The sequence below is a fragment of the Poromitra crassiceps genome, assembly GCF_964638095.1.
Source record: "Poromitra crassiceps genome assembly, chromosome: 11".
Taxonomy (NCBI): domain Eukaryota; kingdom Metazoa; phylum Chordata; class Actinopteri; order Beryciformes; family Melamphaidae; genus Poromitra; species Poromitra crassiceps.
In genome coordinates, this window is record NC_139643.1 from 44,853,785 (window position 1) to 44,875,019 (window position 21,235).

At 46.7% G+C, this 21,235-nt stretch overlaps 1 protein-coding gene across 1 annotated transcript in view; it reads left to right on the forward strand.

The window, feature by feature from the left end:
• Nucleotides 1–12,187, forward strand: part of LOC310785048 (poliovirus receptor homolog) — a gene marked incomplete at both ends in the record, with an annotated part of 198,686 nt that extends 186,499 nt beyond the window's left edge. Inside the window, 1 exon segment of the mRNA XM_083646044.1 lies at nucleotides 11,556–12,187. Coding sequence (XP_083502170.1) covers nucleotides 11,556–12,187 — 632 coding nt within the window.
• Nucleotides 12,188–21,235: the final 9,048 nt, after the last annotated feature.

Sequence of the window (21,235 nt, forward strand, 5' to 3'; positions counted from 1 at the left end):
CAGAAAGACTGCTGTTCGCCTCTCGTGTGAAACGGTGGCAGTTTCGTTTGGTTCACTACAAAATGTTTGCACTGCAGATTAACGGTTATTATATATATGCGGTTCCGGGTCGGGGGGCAGGTCTCATGTCTGCGGGGCGGGGTGAGTTGCGGTACTGATTGATCATATGTGCGGGTTCGCGGAGCGGGGTCGGTACTGCACGTCGCGGGGCCGGGCGGAACCGGGTCTTGAAAATCAGACCCGCGCAGGACTCTGCCTTGTATGGGCAAAGAATAAGGTGAATAGGCTCAGATTTTCCTCTCAAGACCAAATCCAAGAAGCCATTTTCCCCCCCCTGCGAAGAGCTTATCTCCTCCCATCATCTTGCTGCTGTCCGTCTGTCTGTCTGTCTGTGATGTGCAGTCTTCAGTGCCTCAGGGCCACATTAACCCTTCGTGATCAAACTGACCCTCTGCCTCGCCCTCCCGCCCCCGCTCTCAGATCAACGCCCTGTGGACTGTGAGCTACAGCAGTGCCTCGCAGACACACGCTGCGCTTTGTGAGACTCCCATCATCTCAAAGCCATCGTCTCGTTCTCTTTTTGACTCGAGGTTATTATTTCCTCGGCGTACACACATGCGCTACACAAGCAGGAGCATCGCAGGTTTTAGCGAGCGTTGGCTGGTTTCCAGGGCGCTCCGCGGAGCAGGTTGCTGGCAGATTGGAGTTTTAGCTCAACGCTTCTTGCAGGCACGGCTGCTCTGGAAGAGGAGAGGTGATCTCTTTGGCTGGAGTTGAGCTGAAGTGGGCGCGGGGCCAAAGAGCCACATTTTCTCAAGAATCTTCTCGAGAGGGTTGATTCTGACTCCGACTCCTTGATGGAATCAATTCTAAATTTGATCCGATTCTACATTAAACTCAATACAAAGATTTACGTTTTACACCAGTTGGCATTCAAACAATGTGCCCTGCTTCCCTGCTCCCCACTTGTTGTGAAATGATTCAGACTAAGGTAATCGAACACAGATGAGTACAAATAGGCCAAAATCAGAATGTATTACTTGCACATGTCTTTACTGTACTGTACATTAAACAGTGTATTTGATTCCAGAGTGTGGAGTAGTACAGTACAGTAGTACAGTGCAGCAGGGCATTCACCAACTAGTCGCCTAGTCGAGTAGTAAAACCACTAGTCCACACTGTGCATAGTAGCCGACTAGTCGTCATTCTTGGTTTTGCCTGTTGCAGTAGTACAATACAGTGTAGTACAGTAGTACAGTACAGTGTAGTACAGTACAGTGTAGTACAGTAGTACAGTACAGTAGTACAGTACAGCCCTGATGGAATCCAGAATCGATTAATTTGGATCCCTACAAACTGGCAAAGAGGAAACCATTAACTTTCTCCTCTCTTCCCTCTTGTGATTTTCATTGAGATTCAGGCCAGGTTCAGGCTAACAGTCCTCAGCTAGAAAGTCTCTTTGGCGACGCACGTTTATTTTGAATCCAACCAGTGAGATTTGTCTCTGCCTCCAGAGCTGCTTTAACGTCCACTCCTCTGCAGCCTCCCTCACTGGCCTGTGATTGGAAGGAATACAACCGATTTAGTTCAAATTGATACGGCCTTGTGCAGAATGTGCATTTAATACAAGAAATTCGCTATTTCTCGGTCAGACAGGTTTTGTCCTGTTGTGTGTTTTTCCGCCCCCATTAATTATAAGTTTTTCCTTCAATGTTGTGCAGTATACTTTCTTGGGTAACTCTTTCTTAGGTCTCGACCGAGACCAAAAGCTGATTTTAATGAGAATCTCCACGGAAGGGCTCTTATAGTCACTACCCAGGGCAAAGACTACTATAAGCTATAAGAGTGTTCAAGCAGTCCACTGTGGTTTCAGGCCTGACTTGAGCTCTGAGGAGGAAGGCCTGAGGAGGACGGAGAGCTTTGTTACAGGTGACCAACAAAAGATGATGTCGATCCCTCTGCTTTCACACTTCCTACCTCTCTCCCTCTCTCTTTCCCTCTCTCTCTTTCTCCCTCTCCCTCTCGCTTTCCCTATCTCTCTCTCTCTCTGTGTCTCTCTCTCCCTTTCTCTCTCTCTCTCCCCCACTCTCTCTCTCTCTCCCCCACGCTCTCTCTCTCTCTCTCTCCCACTCTCTCTATCCCTGTCTCTCTCTCTCTCTCTCCCTCCCACGCTCTTTCTGTGTCTGTCTCATCTCACCCCGTTAACTCTCCTTTTTCCACCTCCTCACATCCCAAATCTTCTCATTAAGATTAGCCCTACCGCTGTGCACATTACAGAGTAGAGAAGGAGAGTTTTCCCCATCTCCAGTGCTCCTCTCTCTCTCTCTCTCTCTCTCTCTCTCTCTCTCTCTCTCTCTCTCTCCCCTCTAATCTCCTCCATGTACATGACACTAATACAGAGACTGATATAAGCTCCTCAGCCTCTCTCTCTGACATTTTTCACCACGCTTCTTAATGCAGGCAGGCTGCCGCTGTTGATGAGGAGTCGGGGTGACAGGCCTGGCCTATTTTCTCGCTAACGATAGTCTTTCTGCTCTTTTCCATTTTCTCGTTTCTCTCTCTATTTCTTTTTTAAAGAAAGTTGAATGTTTTGGTAAATATGAACTCAACGACACGGTGTTTACCAAAGCATCTCGCCGCGCCTGTTGACGAGAATTCAACACCAGCATTGATCATGCCTCTGCCCACATTGTTAGCGCGAAGCTGATCCAGGATATGTTTGGATTTTTTAATAGGTGATGGTGGTAGAGAAGGCTTTTAGCAGCTATCTGCTGAAAGTTATCTTTGGATAGTGCTGCTCTTCTCCTGCATGGGAGTCTGTAGCCCGTGCTGTTGACGATACTGGCACTCTCCACCCACTGAGCTACGCGCATCTTGAGATTCTGCCTCTCGGACCCAAATCTGAGAATATTTGTATTGTTCGATTTTATTTTGACGAGGATTCCATGACTATCTCTGTATCGTAGGTAGAGAGATAACAGTGGAGCTATGATCAAAATAGCCATTCTTCTCTACCTTCTTCTCTAATTGTGTGAACTCCTAGTAAATGAAATAATGATGAAGTTTAATAATTCATCGTTTTGGTTGGGACCTCCCGGGTCCCCCTCAAGGACCCTCTGGCGCTCGCCGGACCCCACGTTGAGAAACCACTGAGCCACACGGTGAATGGAACCCCTAACCCTGCATTATTAATGTCATGCTCTACCCCTTCCTGAGCCCAGTTGAAAGAGGATAATATTCCTCGTTAGTCCAATTTGCTCCTTTCAAGCGTGGGTGTGTTACGGATGGAGGATTTAATGGATTTCAAGGGTTTGACACTCTTGGATGTTGTACATTTAAAAGGTTTCCTATAAAACAGGCTGGTCAGAACATGATGGCGTACTATGTTTGTGGCTGTACTGGAACGACCGTTGTTTACAAAAATACTGTTTCTCAAAACCATTTCTGGAACAAATTGCACAACCGCCATCGCAAAGTTGGGTAGCTGCAACTTTGTGGAGAGCTCCGATGAGAAGTCCTCCCAACCAATCCTACTGGCACCTAGTATAACCAGGAAATAATCATGTGAGGTATATCTTAGCTGCAGTGAATAAATCTGTGAATTTAATCACAGCATATCATTAGACTCTGGGAGGAAACCGGAGCACCAGAACGGGACCGGGGTGGAGATTCAAAACCATGACCTTCTTGCTGTGAGGCGACAGTGAACGACAGTGACCACCGCAATGGTAAATAGTCCTCAAAGTCAGTTTTGGTGAAGCACAAAGTCCTTCATCACTTGTGTTAGTGGTAGGATGTGGACTTGGTTCAGGTGTTGTCTGCCCAGCGCTTGTCAGATCCTGATCCGACACGTGGGCCAGACTGCGAGGACTTGTCTTGGCCTCCAGAAAAACCCGGAGCGCCTCGGGATCGACCCTCTCCTCCAGCTGTGCCTGCTTCAAGGTCACCAGGGCCGGGTCGGCGCCGTGGTCCAGGAGCAGCTGGACGATTGCCGGTTCGACCTTCGTCCACATCCACGTGCCTGCCTGCACGCGCACGGCACGACCAAAAGCACTTTCCGCTGCACCTCAGCACCTCCTCCAGCAAACGAGAAGCCACGTCACGGGTCAGAATGCAAGTGACCCGGAGCAGCAAGCGGAAGCAGTCCAGATGGTGGTGGATGGCGCTGATGGCGAGAGAGTCTGCGAGATGAACGCTGTCCATGTCGACAGCAGCAGTGAACCTGATGAGTTCCTGCAGTATGTCCAGCATTCCATCCCGGGCAGCAAGGTAGACCGGGGTATGTGGAACTGAGCCGTGTCTCCTTCTGTTGGGGTTGGCCCCGGCTTCCAGGAGGATCCGGATGCAGTCCAGTCGATCGTAGAGGATGGCCCAGCAGAGAGGGCCCCAGTCATCCTCATCACCTAGGTCTACTTGGGCTCCCTGGTTGATCAGGTAGACCACACAGGCAGCACAACCCCAGATGGTTGCGTGCACCAGAGGGGTTCTTCTCCCCGTATAGCTCGTCCAAAACCCAGCCCTCTCGTTGATCTGCCTTCTGAAGCGGTCTGCAGCAGGCTCCTCAGTTTGTCCATGTCATCTGCCTCAACAGCATGGTGGAGCTCATGCCCTGCTAGAGTACCCATTTCCTCAGGTCTATCACTGTACCACACCGACTACTACATGTGTGTGTGTGTGTGTGTGTGTGTGTGTGTACTGTATGTATGCTGTGTCTCAAGCAGAAGGCATTATGAAAGGACTGTCATAACTCTTTCTCTACTATACCGATTAAGTACTTAGCAGTTTAACAACACAACAAGCAGTCTGAAACCTTGCACTGACATCATTGATGACCTCACAGCTGCAGTGACATCAACGATGACCTCACAGCTGTAGTGACATCATCGATGACCTCACAGTTGAGTGACATCACTGATGCCGGTGGACCAGGCCATGACATCAGCTCATTAGGTCACCGGGTTCGAATCCAGCCCGTGGGTGTTCTGATGTGTATGGTCTCATCAGTTGGTATGAGAGGGCCTTTTCTCCAGTAGGTATACTGTAGAGGTAACAGTGAAACTATAATCAAAATAGCCATTATTCTACATTCTCTATTATCTAATTGTTACCTTCTTGTAAATGAGGGCCTATGTTTCATTCTACGGATCAATCTGGACCTTCCAGACATGACAAATTCCACCGGCCAATCGGGGACCTGCCTCGTAGTTGCCAACATAACCGCCCAATCAGGGATGCCGCTGGCAAAACTGTACTGGCGGCTCCCCGAAGCAACGAGCGGTAACGTTAATGTAGGGTAAACACAGCTCTAAATGCGGTTATTGCAGAAATAGACTCAATAACAACAAGACACCAGTAGAGTTTCTCAGTGGAAAAGACGAGTGGATTTGTATTCAAATTGGGGAAACTGATTGGCTGAAGGAGTTGTCTGTCAAGGCCAGTAGGCTACTCCCGCCCACTGAAATCGCTGTGAGGAGTCCAGACTGATACGTAGAGCGAAACACAATGTCACGTTATCAGGATGATTTACCAGCCTACTTTGATCTCGACTCCAGGCTCTGTGTTCATTCTGATTAGCCAACAGCATTTTCTTCCTTCGCAGCAATAATGCAGTAATATAACAAGAAACGGGCTAAAAACAACACTGTGTAGGGGGAAGCTGAATAGCTCAATTAAAAAAAAGATCCACCTCAAATCAAGTTGATTCGGGCGGTTAGGCCCCGTCACACCTCCCAGATCTGTAACCCGTCTTGCAGCAATTCATCTGGTTTGAGAGTGATGGTGTGTGGAATAGTGGTGATGATGTGATGTGGTCTGATGATGTGGTCTGATGAGGTCTCCTCATATCCTGGAAAGTGTTAAATAGCCCACAGCTCAGTGAAATAATGAAAACCAAGAGAAGAGAGAATCTAATGAACCTAAGCCTGCTGACACTCTTGGGGAAAAAAGGTTATTGAGTCTTTACTCAATGTTATCAATTATGATGACTGGATTAGGCCGACCTTGAGGAGTTTCATAAAAAAAGAAAAATGGAGATACTGACATTAGAATTTTATTCTTTCTGCTTTATTAGAAATTACACTGTGGAGAATAACAGGTGAGGATTTAGAGAGGATGTGACAACTATATCTATATATCTATCTATCCATCTATCTATCTATCATCTATCATCTATTTATCTATCTATCATCTATCTATCTATCTCTATCTACAGTATCTATCTATCCATCCATCTATATATCATCTATCTATCTATCCATCCATCTATCTATCATCTATCTATCTATCTATCTATCTAGCACCAGTAGAAGAAGTTAGCATCATTAGCATCATTGCTGGAACAAAAAAGAAAGAAAACCCTGTAACGATCATTCGTACTTTGGCTGCAGGAAATGGCCCCAAAATGGGCTCAAGGCCTTTTGCCGCCATGAGTGTTGACTGGAAGGCCACCGCCTCTTCCACGGCTTCCAGCAGAGGTCCACCACTTAGCCGGCCACTTAGCCAAACATAAGCTAACCCCCACGGCTCTGTGCCTTACTCATGTGCCCAGCCAGCGTACAGTTACTCTCCCCACTTAGTGAACCAGTTGCACACTTGGATGGAAGCTTTGCTTTTTTCATGCTGACAGATACCCACAGACTACTTCATTTGCTCTATGTTAATGGCAGAATCCTGTAGGTTATGGTTAGCCATTAGCCACAACAGCTAGGCCACATGATGCATTTTTTAACATGATTTTTCCCATCACTTTGCAGTTATTTGATAGTTCACAGTGGAGAGAGACTAGCTTGGTAAAAAATGCCCAACATTCTCATAATCAGTCTGGACTTCCTGCCGCCCACAGTGATTTCAGTGGGCGGGGAGTACTTGCCTTGACACACAACTCCTTCAGCCAATCAGCATTGCCAAATCCAATCCAAATCCACTCGGAAGAACGATGAAAACGTGAATACTCTTGTTCTTGTTTGATCAATTGTTACTGAGTATATTTCTGCATCTGCACATACAGTATACGACCGTGTTTACGAACGTTAACGTTACTACTAGGACGCAGTCCCTGATTGGCCTGGTTACATTGTCTTTTCAGGAAATCGGAAGTGGAGCCTGATCCGTGGAGCCAAACAGAATATAAGTCCTGTTATCAGGATGGTTTTTACCAGGCTACAGAGATAGAGATAGAGAGAGAGAGAGAGAGAGAGAGAGAGAGAGAGAGAGAGAGAGAGAGAGAGAGAGAGAGAGAGAGAGGGGGAGAGAGAGGGGGAGAGAGAGAGAGAGAGAGAGAGAGAGAGAGAGAGAGAGAGAGAGAGAGAGAGAGAGAGAGAGAGAGAGAAGGGGGGATGAGGTATAATAAGAGACCCAGGCTGGTTTCATTAAGACCTTCCACTGAGCCACCAAGATGCCCCACGTTCAGGTTGTTAGACAGCAGCCTCATTTATCAATGCTGGCAGCCAACAATTCATCCTGGAACTGAAAGAGGAGTCAGTCATCACTCTGCCCTCTGCCTCGGACTCTGTGTTGAACTTAACGAGGAGTCAGTCACCCCCCCCCCCCCCCCGCCCACAACTTGCATTGACTTCATGCCGGGCAGCTCGGTTTCAGCACGCTGCACACTTGAAAAATAGAACAGAAGCCTGAACTATCGCTTCAGCGCGGCTTCAGCGTGGCGTGGCGTGCGGCTGGTGGGAACGGTCTCGCCCGCTAACAAGGACGCCGAGATGAAACTGCGTAGCTTCAGCGTGGCTTCAGCGTGGCTTTGGCGTAGGGTGTGAATGAGGGCTTATCTAGCATGGCATGCCACCCCAGATTTATTGAGAAATGAACATGCCAGGCCTAATGGCTCTTGGTAGGAGCAGTGTTCATTACAGCCTATATGGGCTAATAGATTTTTAAGCACTTAATTAATTAACAGAAAGAAGACAGTCACCAAAGACCTTCCACACGAGGCCATCATTCAGCTGTCTCTCTCTCATCCAGGCGCTTGATGGATGCCACCAACTCTTTAAATATAAATGGTGCAATAAATATAAATAAGACGTTGGCCCGCGCGTCGCGTCGCCGTGCCAGTCTGTGAGTTTGTCGAGAGAGGAAAGTAGGACGCGGGGACAGTCTTTAAGGCCTTCTGTCACTTTAGTTAGATATCAGCAGACACTGTCCCCTGATTTAGACATCATATCCTGTCCCAGGAGTCCCACCTCATCCCCCCCGCCCGTCTGTCTCACCTTGGCATAATAGCCCTCCTGTTTCCCCCCATGGGACGCCCGACCAAGACAGTTTTCGAATCAAACCTCACCTCTTTTCTAGGGTACTCGATACGCTATTGACCGAGATAACCCAGTGCCAGGTAGTATTGAAAATTCTCCAGTCAAACGATACCTGCATCCGATCCTTTTTTGTACTCGGATCTAGAAGAAACATGGATGAACATAAGCTGAACAGTCACGTGACATCTTTTGCCCCGGAAGTGAGTTTCCCCATTCATTTTCTCCATAGACATTTTGAAAAAATCCTTAACGAGTTTTGAGGCTGGAACCAAGCCAACCCCGGACCTACGGTACTGAATCGTGAGTGACCATAAAACATTTCAGTTGGAGCAAAAATAAAAAATAACATCGGGGGGGGGGAACTAATTTTTGATTTTTTTCACGTCTTTATTTTTTCTTTTTTGCTCTAAGTGAAATATTGTATGGCCACTCACCATTCAGTAGGTCACAGGGTGGCTTGGTTCCAGCCTTAAAACTCGTTATATACGGATTTTTTGAAATGTCCATGGAGAAAATGAATGGAAAACTCACATTTCCGGGGCAAGAAATGTCACATGACTAATTGAGCTCTATTGATACTGCTATTGTAATTTTTTTAACGATACAGCAGGCCTAGTATTTCCTCTTACCAACCCCTCCCCTCCCTCCTTCCATCTCTCCGACCTCATTTCCTCTTCTCTCTTTCCCTCGTATTAGCATACCTCGTGCACGCACCGACCATACAGATCATTATGTTGAAGTCTGTTGTGATTTCTCAGGGAAATAAGATGTGGCTCCCTGGCGGGCGCTGCCCTGGCATGTAACCCCGCACGCCGCTCCTTTCAGTACCGCCTCCGATTGTTTGATTGGCATTCTGTCAGGACCGCTGGCACAACCTCGCTGTTATTTGCATAAGACAAAAAAGGGGGTTTAGAAAATAGCCCAGCTGTTTCCCCCTGCCTCTCTGCACTCTGCTGCCCTCGCGGCACCGCAGAGCAATCAGCATGCCATCCACACAACACAACACGTTAGCTGGCTGGCCTTGTGCAGTTCTGTTCCAGCAAAAGCCCTTCTCCTACTAGCCTGGTTTGACTCGTTTTAACCCGCTAGTCTGAATACTGTGCTATAGAGCTAGCCTGGTTTGACTCTTTTTAGCCCAGTGTGAATCCACTAGTCTGAATCCTGTGCTATAGAGCTAGCCTGGTTTGACTCTTTTTAACCCGGTGTGAATCCATTAGTCTGAATCCTGTGCTATAGAGCTAGCCTGGTTTGACTCTTTTTAACCCGGTGTGAATCCGCTAGTCTGAATCCTGTGTTATAGAGCTAGCCTGGTTTGACTCTTTTTAACTCAGTGTGAATCACTAGTCTGAATCCTGTGCTATAGAGCTAGCCTGGTTTGACTCGTTTTAACCCGCTAGTCTGAATCCTGTGCTATAGAGCTAGCCTGGTTTGACTCTTTTTAACCCGGTGTGAATCCGCTAGTCTGAATCCTGTGTTATAGAGCTAGCCTGGTTTGACTCTTTTTAACTCAGTGTGAATCACTAGTCTGAATCCTGTGCTATAGAGCTAGCCTGGTTTGACTCGTTTTAACCCGCTAGTCTGAATCCTGTGCTATAGAGCTAGCCTGGTTTGACTCTTTTTAACCCAGTGTGAATCCACTAGTCTGAATCCTGTGCTATAGAGCTAGCCTGGTTGGGCTATTTTTAATCCGGTATGAATCCGCTAGTCTGAATCCTGTGCTATAGAGCTAGCCTGGTTGGACTCTTTTTAACCCAGTGTGAATCCACTAGTCTGAATCCTGTGCTATAGAGCTAGCCTGGTTGGGCTATTTTTAATCCGGTATGAATCCGCTAGTCTGAATCCTGTGTTATAGAGCTAGCCTGGTTGGACTCTTTTTAACCCAGTGTGAATCCACTAGTCTGAATCCTGTGCTATAGAGCTAGCCTGGTTTGACTCTTTTTAACCCAGTGTGAATCCACTAGTCTGAATCCTGTGTTATAGAGCTAGCCTGGTTTGACTCTTTTTAACCCAGTGTGAATCCACTAGTCTGAATCCTGTGCTATAGAGCTAGCCTGGTTTGACTCATTTTAACCCAGTCTGAATCCTGTGCTATAGAGAGCTGGCCCTCTCTCTGTCTCGCGCCCCTTTGGTGAGTCCTCTTAAAAGTGTCCCAGTGTGAGTCTGGCGCTGCAGCCTAAGCCCTCTCTGCCTGTGTGCACTTTTGTGATCAGTGAGATTGGAGCGACTCAGCCCTGGGTTGACGGCGGGTGGCCACCGCGCTCAGCGCTTCGGCTAGCTGAGCGATAAGAGAGGCATGGGGAGGGAGGCTGCAGTGGATGGGAGGATGAGAAGGGACTAAGGGGAAAAGGAGCGGGTAATCGGGAGGATAAAGAGAGTGAAGGGACAGAGAAACAGCAGGTAAAGAGATGGGAGAGGCTGGAGGGATATGGCTAAGTACTGGCTTTTTCCAATTGTGACTATGTGCTCTTTTCCCACTGAGCTCCTGCTCTTCTCTTCCCTAACCAAATAACCCCTCTGTCTGCCTGTCTGTCTCTCTGTCTGTCTGTCCATCTGCCTGTGTCCGTCTGTGTGTCTGTCTCTGCCGGGGCGGAGCCTCTGTCCCGCGGCAAAGACAACACAGAGGCACAAGACTTTTGCTGCTGATGCTGCTCTCATGACTGAAACAAGAGCGGAGGCAAACTTGGCTCACACCAATCTGAGGTGCTGTGTAGAAGCGCGTTACCGTTGTGAAGGCTTTTCCCCAGCTGTCAGAGGGGGCGGGGCGTTTCCCCAGCTGTGAGAGGGGGCAGGGCTTCTCCCCAGCTGTCAGAGGGGGCGTCGCTTTCCCCCAGCTGTCAGAGGGGGCGGGGCTTTCCCTCAGCTGTCAGAGGGGGCGTCGCTTTCCCCCAGCTGCCAGAGGGGGCGTGGCTTTCCCCCAGCTGTCAGAGGGGGCGGGGCTTTCCCCCAGCTGTCAGAGGGGGGCGTGGCTTTCCCCCAGCTGTCAGAGGGGGCGGGGCTCACTCATGGAGAGAGTGAATGAGTCCCGTTCGTTCAGCCTGATCCCAGCAACTGACTGAGCACACCCTTACCCAAGAGGTTACACTGAGAAGAACATTACTACAACACAAACGTAGAAGAACACTACAGCCACCAACACTGCCACCTTCTCCAAGGCTCCACACATCACAAACAAAATGACTTGAAGTAAACAACAACAACAACAACAACAACAAACAGACATCACTTCCTTCCCCTCTTCCATCCCCCGATCATCCCCCCCTTCGTCCACCTCCCCTCCCCTCCTCCCCTCCTCTACAGAAGCCTTGGCGGACGCGTCCAGCCCCGGGGTGGTTGCGGGGGCCGTCATCGGCTCCCTCCTGGCCCTGCTGCTGGTGGCCGGGCTGGTGGCCGTGCTGCTGGCCCGCGCCCGCCGGCAGCAGCAGCAGCAGCAGCAGCGACGCGCCGGCGGCGACTCCGTGACCACGGGGAGCGGAGGAGGCAGCGGCAACGGCAACAAAGCCCGCCTGCTCTTCGGCGGCTCGGCGGGCAAGAACGGCACCGGCGGCGCCAACAACAACGGGCCCGTCTACACCTACCGGGAGGGCTGCGACGCCACGGGCACGCTGACGGAGAAGCCCAGCGACTACCACGACTACCACCACCACCACCTGCACCCGTCGGCCTCGGGGAACGCGGCCAGCGCGCACGACATCCTCCTGGAGCCCGACGAGGCCGAGAGGAGGAAGTTCGACCTGGACGACAGCACGGAGGAGGAGGAGGAGCGGTACGATCGGTTCGGAGGGGCGGGCGGCGGAGGAGGCGGGGCCTATCACGCGCGCCAGGGCCACGTCGGCGGCGGCGACGAGGAGGAGGCGGACGTGTACCTCGACGACGACATGGAGTCCCAGCGAGACGGCTCGGTCATCTCCAGGACTGCCATCTACGTCTGAGGAGAGAGAGAGAGAGAGAGAGGAGGAGAAGCGAGGGATGAGAGGATGAGAAGAGGGGGCGAGAGCAGAGAGAGAAAGTCCCTTCCAAAAACCACCGCCTACATCAGCTAAACGCCGGCCCGCTTCACGCTCAACCCGTCTGAAGAGACGCCATCAGCTGCATCCTCTCTCCTCGACAACACTGACAGTAACAGACTGTTACTGACAGACAGTAACGGTAGACTTTTATAGAAAAGGAGGACTAAAGAGAAATAACAAAAAGAAACATGAAATGTTTGAAGTTGTCGTTTGATGTCGATAACTTGGCTTGTGGTGATTCTGGTGCACCGTGGCTGAACCATGTGACTGTGTTTGACCGTTGTCATGGCGACAGCTTATATTCTACATCAGCTTCACGAAACGATCGCGTAAAAAAACAACAACAAAAATATATTGTAAAGAGCAAAGAAAAAACACACAGCTGTGCTTTTCGCCGCCGTTCTCGTCTCTTCAGCTTCGCCAGTGAAGTGTTGATCGTGTGATGTAGGGTGTTGATCATGTCATGTGGGGTGACTGCATCGTTTTTTTTTCCCACACAAGCTGTGAGACTCCTGTACTTAATGTACCGACTCAAAACAAAAATCATGATTCCGGAAAAAAAACAAAAACGCTTCGTCAACATCTTCGACGCAACACAAAACTGTGGACGTTGCGACTTCCCCTGAACTGCTTGGGACTTGAACAGGCCCAACGAGTCGCGGTGATGACAGTGATGGAGTTTCCCCCTTTGGCCCCCGACGGCTCGCGGGGTCGGGGGGGGGGTTGGTACTGGGGCCCCAACCCAGGCTCCCACCGAAGCGCTAAGCTTCCTCTAAAGCGAGTAACATAACAGACTGAACCATGTGTGCTAATGTGTGGCCGACTGTGGTGTTAATGATGTGCGTCAGCTGTACAAGCGGGCCGCTGTCTCGCGACGCAGCGGTTCCCGTTGTTCTCGTTGTTGTTTGTAGATGTCATCGTTGTTTGCTATACTGTTGTGTAATGGTGTTGATCTATACTGTTGTGTAATGGTGTTGATCTCGCTAAGAAAAAAAGACACTCCGGGCGGCTCGGGCGTTTCACAGTTCCACATCGGGTCGGTAATGACTCGTATCAAAAAGCTGTGCTCTTCTTTGAACTTTTCTTTCAAATCTGTTTCTTTCGTCTTCCCTCTTTGATGTTCTCATCTCTTCTCTTCTCCTCTCCTCTCTTCTCCTCTCCTCTCTTCTCTTCTCTCTTATCGTGTCCCCTCCTCTCTTCTCCTCAGGGTTCCTATGCAGGTCTTGAAAGTCTGGAAAAGTAATAAAAAGGAATTTGATCATTTCCAGGTCTTGGATAGTTTGGGAATTTTAAAAAAAAAAGGGTCTGGAAAGGTATGGCAAATGTAGTTCAGGTCTGTGTTGTTGTGTAGATCCACTTTGAGTCCACAGTTTGTGTTGCTGTGAAGAATAATGTTCAGATAGAAGGATGGTGTTATTACCCAACTGCTGTGCATTATATCAAATACACACCAAAATCACATCCAGTCAGGAACATAATAGGGTCTGCCTGGAAAAATATGGAATATTAAAATGGAAACTGTGTGGGAACCCTGCCAATAATCTCACACATTCTGATATCTGTCAATGTGAAGAACAATGTTCATCTAATGATAGATGATAGATGAGCAGATAGCAGGGGCAAGATGTCTGTCTGCGTAAATCATATTGAATGACAAAATATCAAATTTTTTATTGAAAATGTGTAGGAACCCTCTCCTCCTCTTCTTGTCTCCTCCTCTCCTCTATCCTCCTCTTCTTGTCTCCTCCTCTCCCCTATCCTCCTCTTCTCCTCTCCTCTTCTTGTCTCCTCCTCTCCTCTCGTCTCCTCTCCTCCTCTGCTCTCGTCTCCTCCTCTATCCTCTCCTCTTCTCCTCTCCTCTTCTCGTCTCCTCCTCTATCCTCCTCTCCTCTCATCCTCTATCCTCCTCTCCTCTCCTCCTCTATCCTCCTCTCCTCTCCTCTCCTCTTCTCATCTCCTCCTGATATCCTCCTTTCCTCTTCTCGTCTCCTCCTCTCCTCTATCCTCCTCTTCTCGTCTCCTCCTCTCCCCTATCCTCCTCTTCTCGTCTCCTCTTCTTGTCTCCTCGTCTCCTCCTCTCCTCCTCTCCTCTCCTCTCTCTGCCTCTCTCTTCCTCTCCGTCTCATGTCCTTGTGTTTCACACGGCACACCATGTGTGTGTTTTCCTGCCTCTCCGTCCTGCAGCATCATCCTCCCATCTCTTCCTCCTTCTGTCCCTTTCTTTATTTACATAATGTCGGCTTAGAGGAGCTGTGAGCGGTGGTGGGGGGGGGGGGGGGGGGCGGGGCATCTCGTGTTTACTGTATATTCTATCTGGGTCGCATTCAACCAGCCATCATCTTCACCAGCTTTGTTGGAGGCTGCTGTATTTCATGTATTCATTTGCCAATGTCCCACAGAATGTTTTTAGGCTATGTGCCGGATTATCCCATGTTCTGTCTTCTGATTGGACGGAGAGACGCGGACCGAGAGACACGGTGTGAAAACAGTCTAAATGAAATCCTGAACTCCTAAAGCAGTGTTCCTCACACACTGTAAAACATCCAGCGCCACTGGTGTTCTATTTCCTCACACACTGTAAAACATCCAGCTGGGTGACATTGTTCCACTGGTGTTCTATACAGTTTGACTAGTTTGTTGCATTTCATTTGAAGTGAGGCAGACTTCTCCCTGAGCCATGGAGGTGCTGTCACAAGACAATTCATCAAACAAGCAAAAACTGCATTGGAAACGAGCTAATGTATCTCCCTCCAGTGGCTGTTTTTTAAGAAAAATAAGATTCGGAGACTCAGTGTCTGATTAAATGATTATGTTTTACAGTGTAACTTTTACATACTGTAACTAGACCCACACTGTAAAAAGAAACGAGTGGAAAAGGTGAATTTAATTGTTTGCAAACCTATTAAGCTTATTTCAAGATGTCTGTTGTGTCTGTATCTCACTGCACGGGCAGATAATCTTGCTGGTTTCAATAAATGCCACTTGATTTAATGGCAGTATGACTTCTTTGAAGAAATCTTCATACAACAATGAAGAAAACCTTGAAGCAAGAAACTTTCCCCAAGAGAATTTCACTTTTACAAAGTGAAATGTCCTGAAGCAAGTTAGAATCTCCTGAAGGAGAAAAAAGTTTAAGTTTGTTGAAATGCTCTGCCAGTGCAGTGAGATGATTCCATCTAAAATGAGCTTAAAGTCTTACAATAATTTAAGTTTGTCCATTTTTGCAGTGTAGTTCCAATGTCTCTGAGACGCCGACGGGAGGGAAAGACGTCTGCCTTATTGATTCCCAGGTGTTTCCTGCTCGTATCATTATTATTATATCTATTTTTTTAATCGTACCAAATGGACACTTTTGAAGTAACTATTGAATTGTATCGTGTGTCTTTGTTGGTGTTGGTGTTCTGGGAGGTCGTGAGGTATAGAGAGGAGAGACTTGGATAAAGACGATGAACCAAACTGTCACATCACGACCTACTACACACAGTGTTCAATGATGTGCTGTGTGTGTGTGTGTTCAGCTGATGTGGAGGCTGGAGTCAAGGCTATTGTGAGTAACACAGTAATTAAACAGTATGGTATGAACATGGTGTGTGTGATGCTCTTTCTTTATTCTATTATGGGCTGTGGGGGGCAGTGTTTGAGTTAATTCCATTGTAAGCTGAGTGTTTAGGGTAGTGGGTCTACATTGTTTTCATGTCAAGGACCCCTAAACTGACAAAAATGAGACCATGGACCCCCATTTGATAAGATTTTGTCCCAGGGTCCCCCATCTGATACGATTTTTGCTTCTAGAGTGTATGAAACCCATTACCAAAATACTCATGCATTATGGCATTGTGTTACTTCTGTATGGAAATATAGTGAAGTGATGGGAAGTCGCAAAGTATTTCTACTTGAGTAGAATTTTCAGGTATCTGTACTTTACCGAGTATTTATTTTCTGACATTTATTTTTAACTTTTACTCCCTACATTTTAACACAAATATCTGTACTTTCTACTCCTTGCAGTACATTTTAAAAGCAGGCTCCTTATTTTAATTAGTTTGAATGCACGACAGACAAAAATTATCTCTCGTCTCGCGCTCTCCAAGCTTTCACGCTACAACTACCACTCCCTCTCTTCATGCACGGTCTAGCTCGCTCGACCGCGTCTCTCTCTCTCTCTCTGCGCCTCTCTCTCTGTCTCTGTCGCTCTTCTCTATAATTGTCATTTTAATGATTTTAATGAGATAATTAATTTTTTTGTGGAATAAATCACATCACACAAATGATTAATCAAAAGTAGTGGAGTTTGGAGTTGGAGTAGGAGTTTGGAGGGGATCTTTTAAGTTGAAGAGTATTATATTAATATTACGCGAGTTTCAGTTAGCTTTGCACAGAAACAGCCGGTAGAAATACTTTTTACCCTCAAGGATCCCTGGGGGTCCCCGCACCCCCATTTGAGAACCACTGTTATAGACGTCACCATTTTCTCTTGATCTCAGTCGTTCCTCGCCCCAGCTTGCTCCACTCCATTAAATTGTAGAGTATGTACGTGACGCAGTCGGTTTTTACCCGGAAGATATCGTAAACCAACATTGTGATTCGGTCAATAAAAGACTTGGTCTACTAGAAAGCTCAGTGGATTTTGGGGGCCAACAAACATCGACTGAGGGGCTAAATATAGACCAGAGCTGTCCCTAAAAATACACATGATGAATCTCTCACCCATTTAATTTGGCCTTCCCTCAAAAGAAAGAATCTCATGACATCAGCGTTGTTGACAGTGAAGAGCTAACACAAGTGCAATAAACCAAAAACTCTTAACTCATAAGCTCATGGATTGGGACTGCTGTTGGAGAAGGATTCTGTTGGGCTTCAGCTAAAGCAGAATAAAAATGACGGCAACACAGTGTAAACAGTACCGAGGAAAACAGCACTGACCAGAGGAAAGCATTTGATTCATCAGCTGAAGGTCACAGAATACGATGACGAGTGTCCAGAGAATTAACAAAGCCAGCCGGCGACAAACACCAGAATTATTATTTATATGAGAAATAAACAAGATGAGAGACACATTAATTTCTGCTTTCTATTTCAGAAAAAAACTAATTAGACAAATTAAAAAAAAAAAAATTAAATGTGACATTTGTTCAAGTGCTGATGAATGAGTGAACTGGGCTTAGAAAGATTTTTTTTCCTTTTTAATCTTAGCATGACGGTAAATGTGACACTATCATGATATGGATCTGGACTGTTATTGTTTAACCCCGATGTTAATGTGTAAATCAGACAGTGGCACAATGCATTTCAATGAAGACGTTCCACACTGTCACAATTCACAATGTCTTCATGGCAGGCTGCAAATTAAAGTCAACGAAGTGAGAAACAGCTGTACCTTTCCTCTGCCACACGTCACATGTCCTCTGATTGTACCGTGGCAGTAGAGTTTAGATGGAAGTATTGAGCTGTTCCTTAGGCGCACACACAATCCAGGATTTGGCGGAGTTTATTTTTTATTTTACTTATTTATTTATTTATTTGCACATATTTAAAAACAGAAAGAGACAAAATGAAAAGAACTAAATAATGTGTGGATAGAGACATGAAACTCTAGGTGGGTTATTTTTTACAGGGTCTCTACCTCAGAAAAACATATGTTAATAATAAGATCACCGGCGAGCACGGTTCTATCACCGATAAACAGCAAATGTGTGATGCCTTCAATCGTCATTTCAGCTCTGCCGGGTTTGCATTTGAAAGGTCATTGGCCAATTCGACTTCCGCAACAACATTACCCCCTGTTCCACCCTCCTTGGATCCTTTGATTCCCCCTCTCTTCCACGACCGATTCTCTCTCAGCCCGATTAGCATTAGTGAAGTTCAAAAGGCATTGTCTAAATTAAACGTTAGGAAATCAAAAGGAGAGGACGATATTGCCCCCTTCTTTCTTCGCCTTAGCGCACAACTGATCGCCTCTCCGATTGCGCATTTATTTAATTTAACATTTACTTCGGGCGAAATTCCTTCCATTTGGAAATTCGCTCAAATCATACCTTTATTTAAAGGTGGCGACCCGAGTATTCTTGACAATTACCGTCCAATCTCCAAATTATGTTGTCTTGCTAAAGTCCTGGAAGCTCTAGTAAACGAGCAGCTTCGAATATTCATGGACTCTTACAGTGTTCTTCAAACGCAGCAATCAGGTTTTAGACCAAAATATAGCACAATAACGGCTTCCTCTCTTGTAATAAACGACATACAAAACTGTCTTGATGCCCGCCAGCACTGCGCGGCTATCTTTATTGATCTGTCAAAGGCGTTTGACACGGTAGACCACAATATACTTCTGAGTAAACTGTCCTCCATTGGCTTAGACAAACAATCAGTCACATGGTTCTCCAATTACCTCACGGGGAGAAAACATTCCATAGTTACAGACAGTACGCGGTCTAACACTCTTCCTATTAATAAAGGGGTCCCTCAAGGTTCTATCTCAGGCCCAACCCTGTTCACGCTCTATATAAATAACATTCTCTTTCCTAGTGAGCTCTGTAATGTCCATTACTATGCAGACGATACGATCTTATATTGTGTCGGGGATACCCCCGCCCAGGCCGTCGCAAGCTTACAATCTGCCTTCAATGCTTTTCAAAATTCCCTGTTTAACCTCAAATTGGTTCTAAATTCCAAAAAGACAAAATGGATGCTTTTTTCCAGGTCCCCATCCATCATGGACAGCCTTAGCATAGTAACCCTACAATGCGAAGCTATTGAAACTGTTGAATCCTATAAATACCTTGGTATCTGGGTGGATAGCAAACTATCCTACAATGAGCATATTGAGCACCTTGTAAAAAAACTTAGGAGGAAAGTTGGATTCTTGTACAGAAATAAGTCATGTTTCTCTGCATCCTCTAGAAAACAATTGGTTCAATCTCTAATACTGTCTGTTTTTGACTATGGTGATATTGTGTATATGCATGCCTCATCTTCTGCCTTGAAGTCACTTGACGCCGTGTATCACAGCGCGCTGCGCTTCATAACTGGAGATACATTTCTTACTCACCACTGTGTTCTGTACGAAAAGGTGTGTTGGCCCTCTCTTTCAGTCAGAAGAGAACAGCACTGTCTTTTGTTTATTTATAAAGCCCTAATCGGTCAGCTTCCTCCATATCTGTGTTCACTTCTCACTCATGCAAGCAATCGCAACGGCACACGCTCACAGTCTTACATCAGGCTGCGTGTCCCGCGTGTGAGGACCGAGCAAGGAAAGACTGCTTTCTCGTACTATGCACCGGTCAAATGGAATTCACTGCAGGACATTATAAAATTGGATCAATTACTTCCTCTGGTCTCGTTCAAGGCACTCCTTCGCGACACCTTATGTGAGAGATGCACATGTTTTTAGCTAATTGTTCTATTGTCGACGGACTCTAGTTGCAATTTGCTCTGTTTTGATTTCTACTTGCTTTAAATTGACCTTGTTGTTTTGATTGTTCTTATCACTTGTCCTGTTTGTCTGAAACTTTTTGTATATGTACTTTTGTAGCAGGGCACTCTTGAAAATGAGGGCTTGCTCTCAAGAGGCTTCCCTGGGTAAATAAAGGAAATCAAATCAAATCAAACCCGTACAAAACATACACGGCGGTTTTCACCGTTTTGAATTCCCAAGTGGATTTGGATTGGACTTGCCGATTGATTGATTGATTGATTGATTGATTGATTGATTACGACTGATTGGCTGAAGGAGTTGCCTGTCAAGGCAAGCATTCCCCGCCCACTGAAATCGCCGTGGACGGCTGGAAGTCCAGACTGACATGTAGAGCGAAACAGAATGTGATGTCACGTTAGTGACATCATATTTCCAGGCTATGACGTCGTTACAGCCTGACGTTACCAAGCTTTGACTATCTTAGTTTGGAATGAAAGCAGCCTACTCTTTTTCAAAAGATCAAGAACATTTCTAAAAAAAATAAAGTGGGTGATCTTTTTGGAGTTCGCCCGGGTTCCCCAAACAATCCCCCCCGCCCGCCCCCGCGCGCACACACAAACACACACACACACACACACACACACATAAACAAACACATGCACACACACAGCACCTCTTCACCCTCACCCATACAGTATCTAAGTTGCCACAGTGCAGCTCCTCTCCCAGGGTTCCTCTCTGCGTCGTGAGTCTAAACAGTTGGCTGTGAGCAGTTGGCTCCGACGCTTAATTAGCCCTAAAATATCTCGTAGCGTGTTGTTGCGAGTTCCCTTTGTGAGGAAACTCATCATCAGTCATAACTTTGTTTTTCATAACCCATGTTTAAAAAACCCCCCAAAAAAGCAATCCTCACTGGAAAAGGCTGTTAATTAATTAGGCCGGCCAATATGCTGGTCTATTAATAAATAGCAGACTCCAACACCTTGGCTCCTCAGCACATTTCAGCAGCACAGTGCAGCACAGCACACCTGCTCTCCTCCAGACGCATTTACCCAGGGAAGGAGTGCTGCTGAAGACACTTGGAGTTCAGAGCGCTGCAAAAAGTGTTGATGTAAGTTGTCAACTGATTTTAACTTGTTTCCAAGACCTATCAGGGTTATGTTTGTCAGATTATCTCACTGCACTGGCAGATCATCTTGCTGCTTTCATTCATATAATTCACTTGATACATGCCGATATGACTGCTTTCAGTAAATCATCATAAATCATGTAGGAAATATTGAATCAAGAACAGAAATATATGAGAAAAAAACCCAGAAAAAGTCTCTCCCCCCCCCCCCTCACCAAATCAAGAGTTTTTTCCCCCTCAAAAAAGTTTTTAAATCTCAGAAAGTTTTTGAATCCTCAGAAAACCCCTCTACTTATAATGACCCTGATACTATTCTGTGAATGATCTGCCAGTGCAGGGAGATAATTTCACCACCTAATAGCTTGATTAGTCTGGATGCAAGATTAAATAAGTTTGTCAGTTTTTGCAGTGTGCCTTGCTCGAGGGA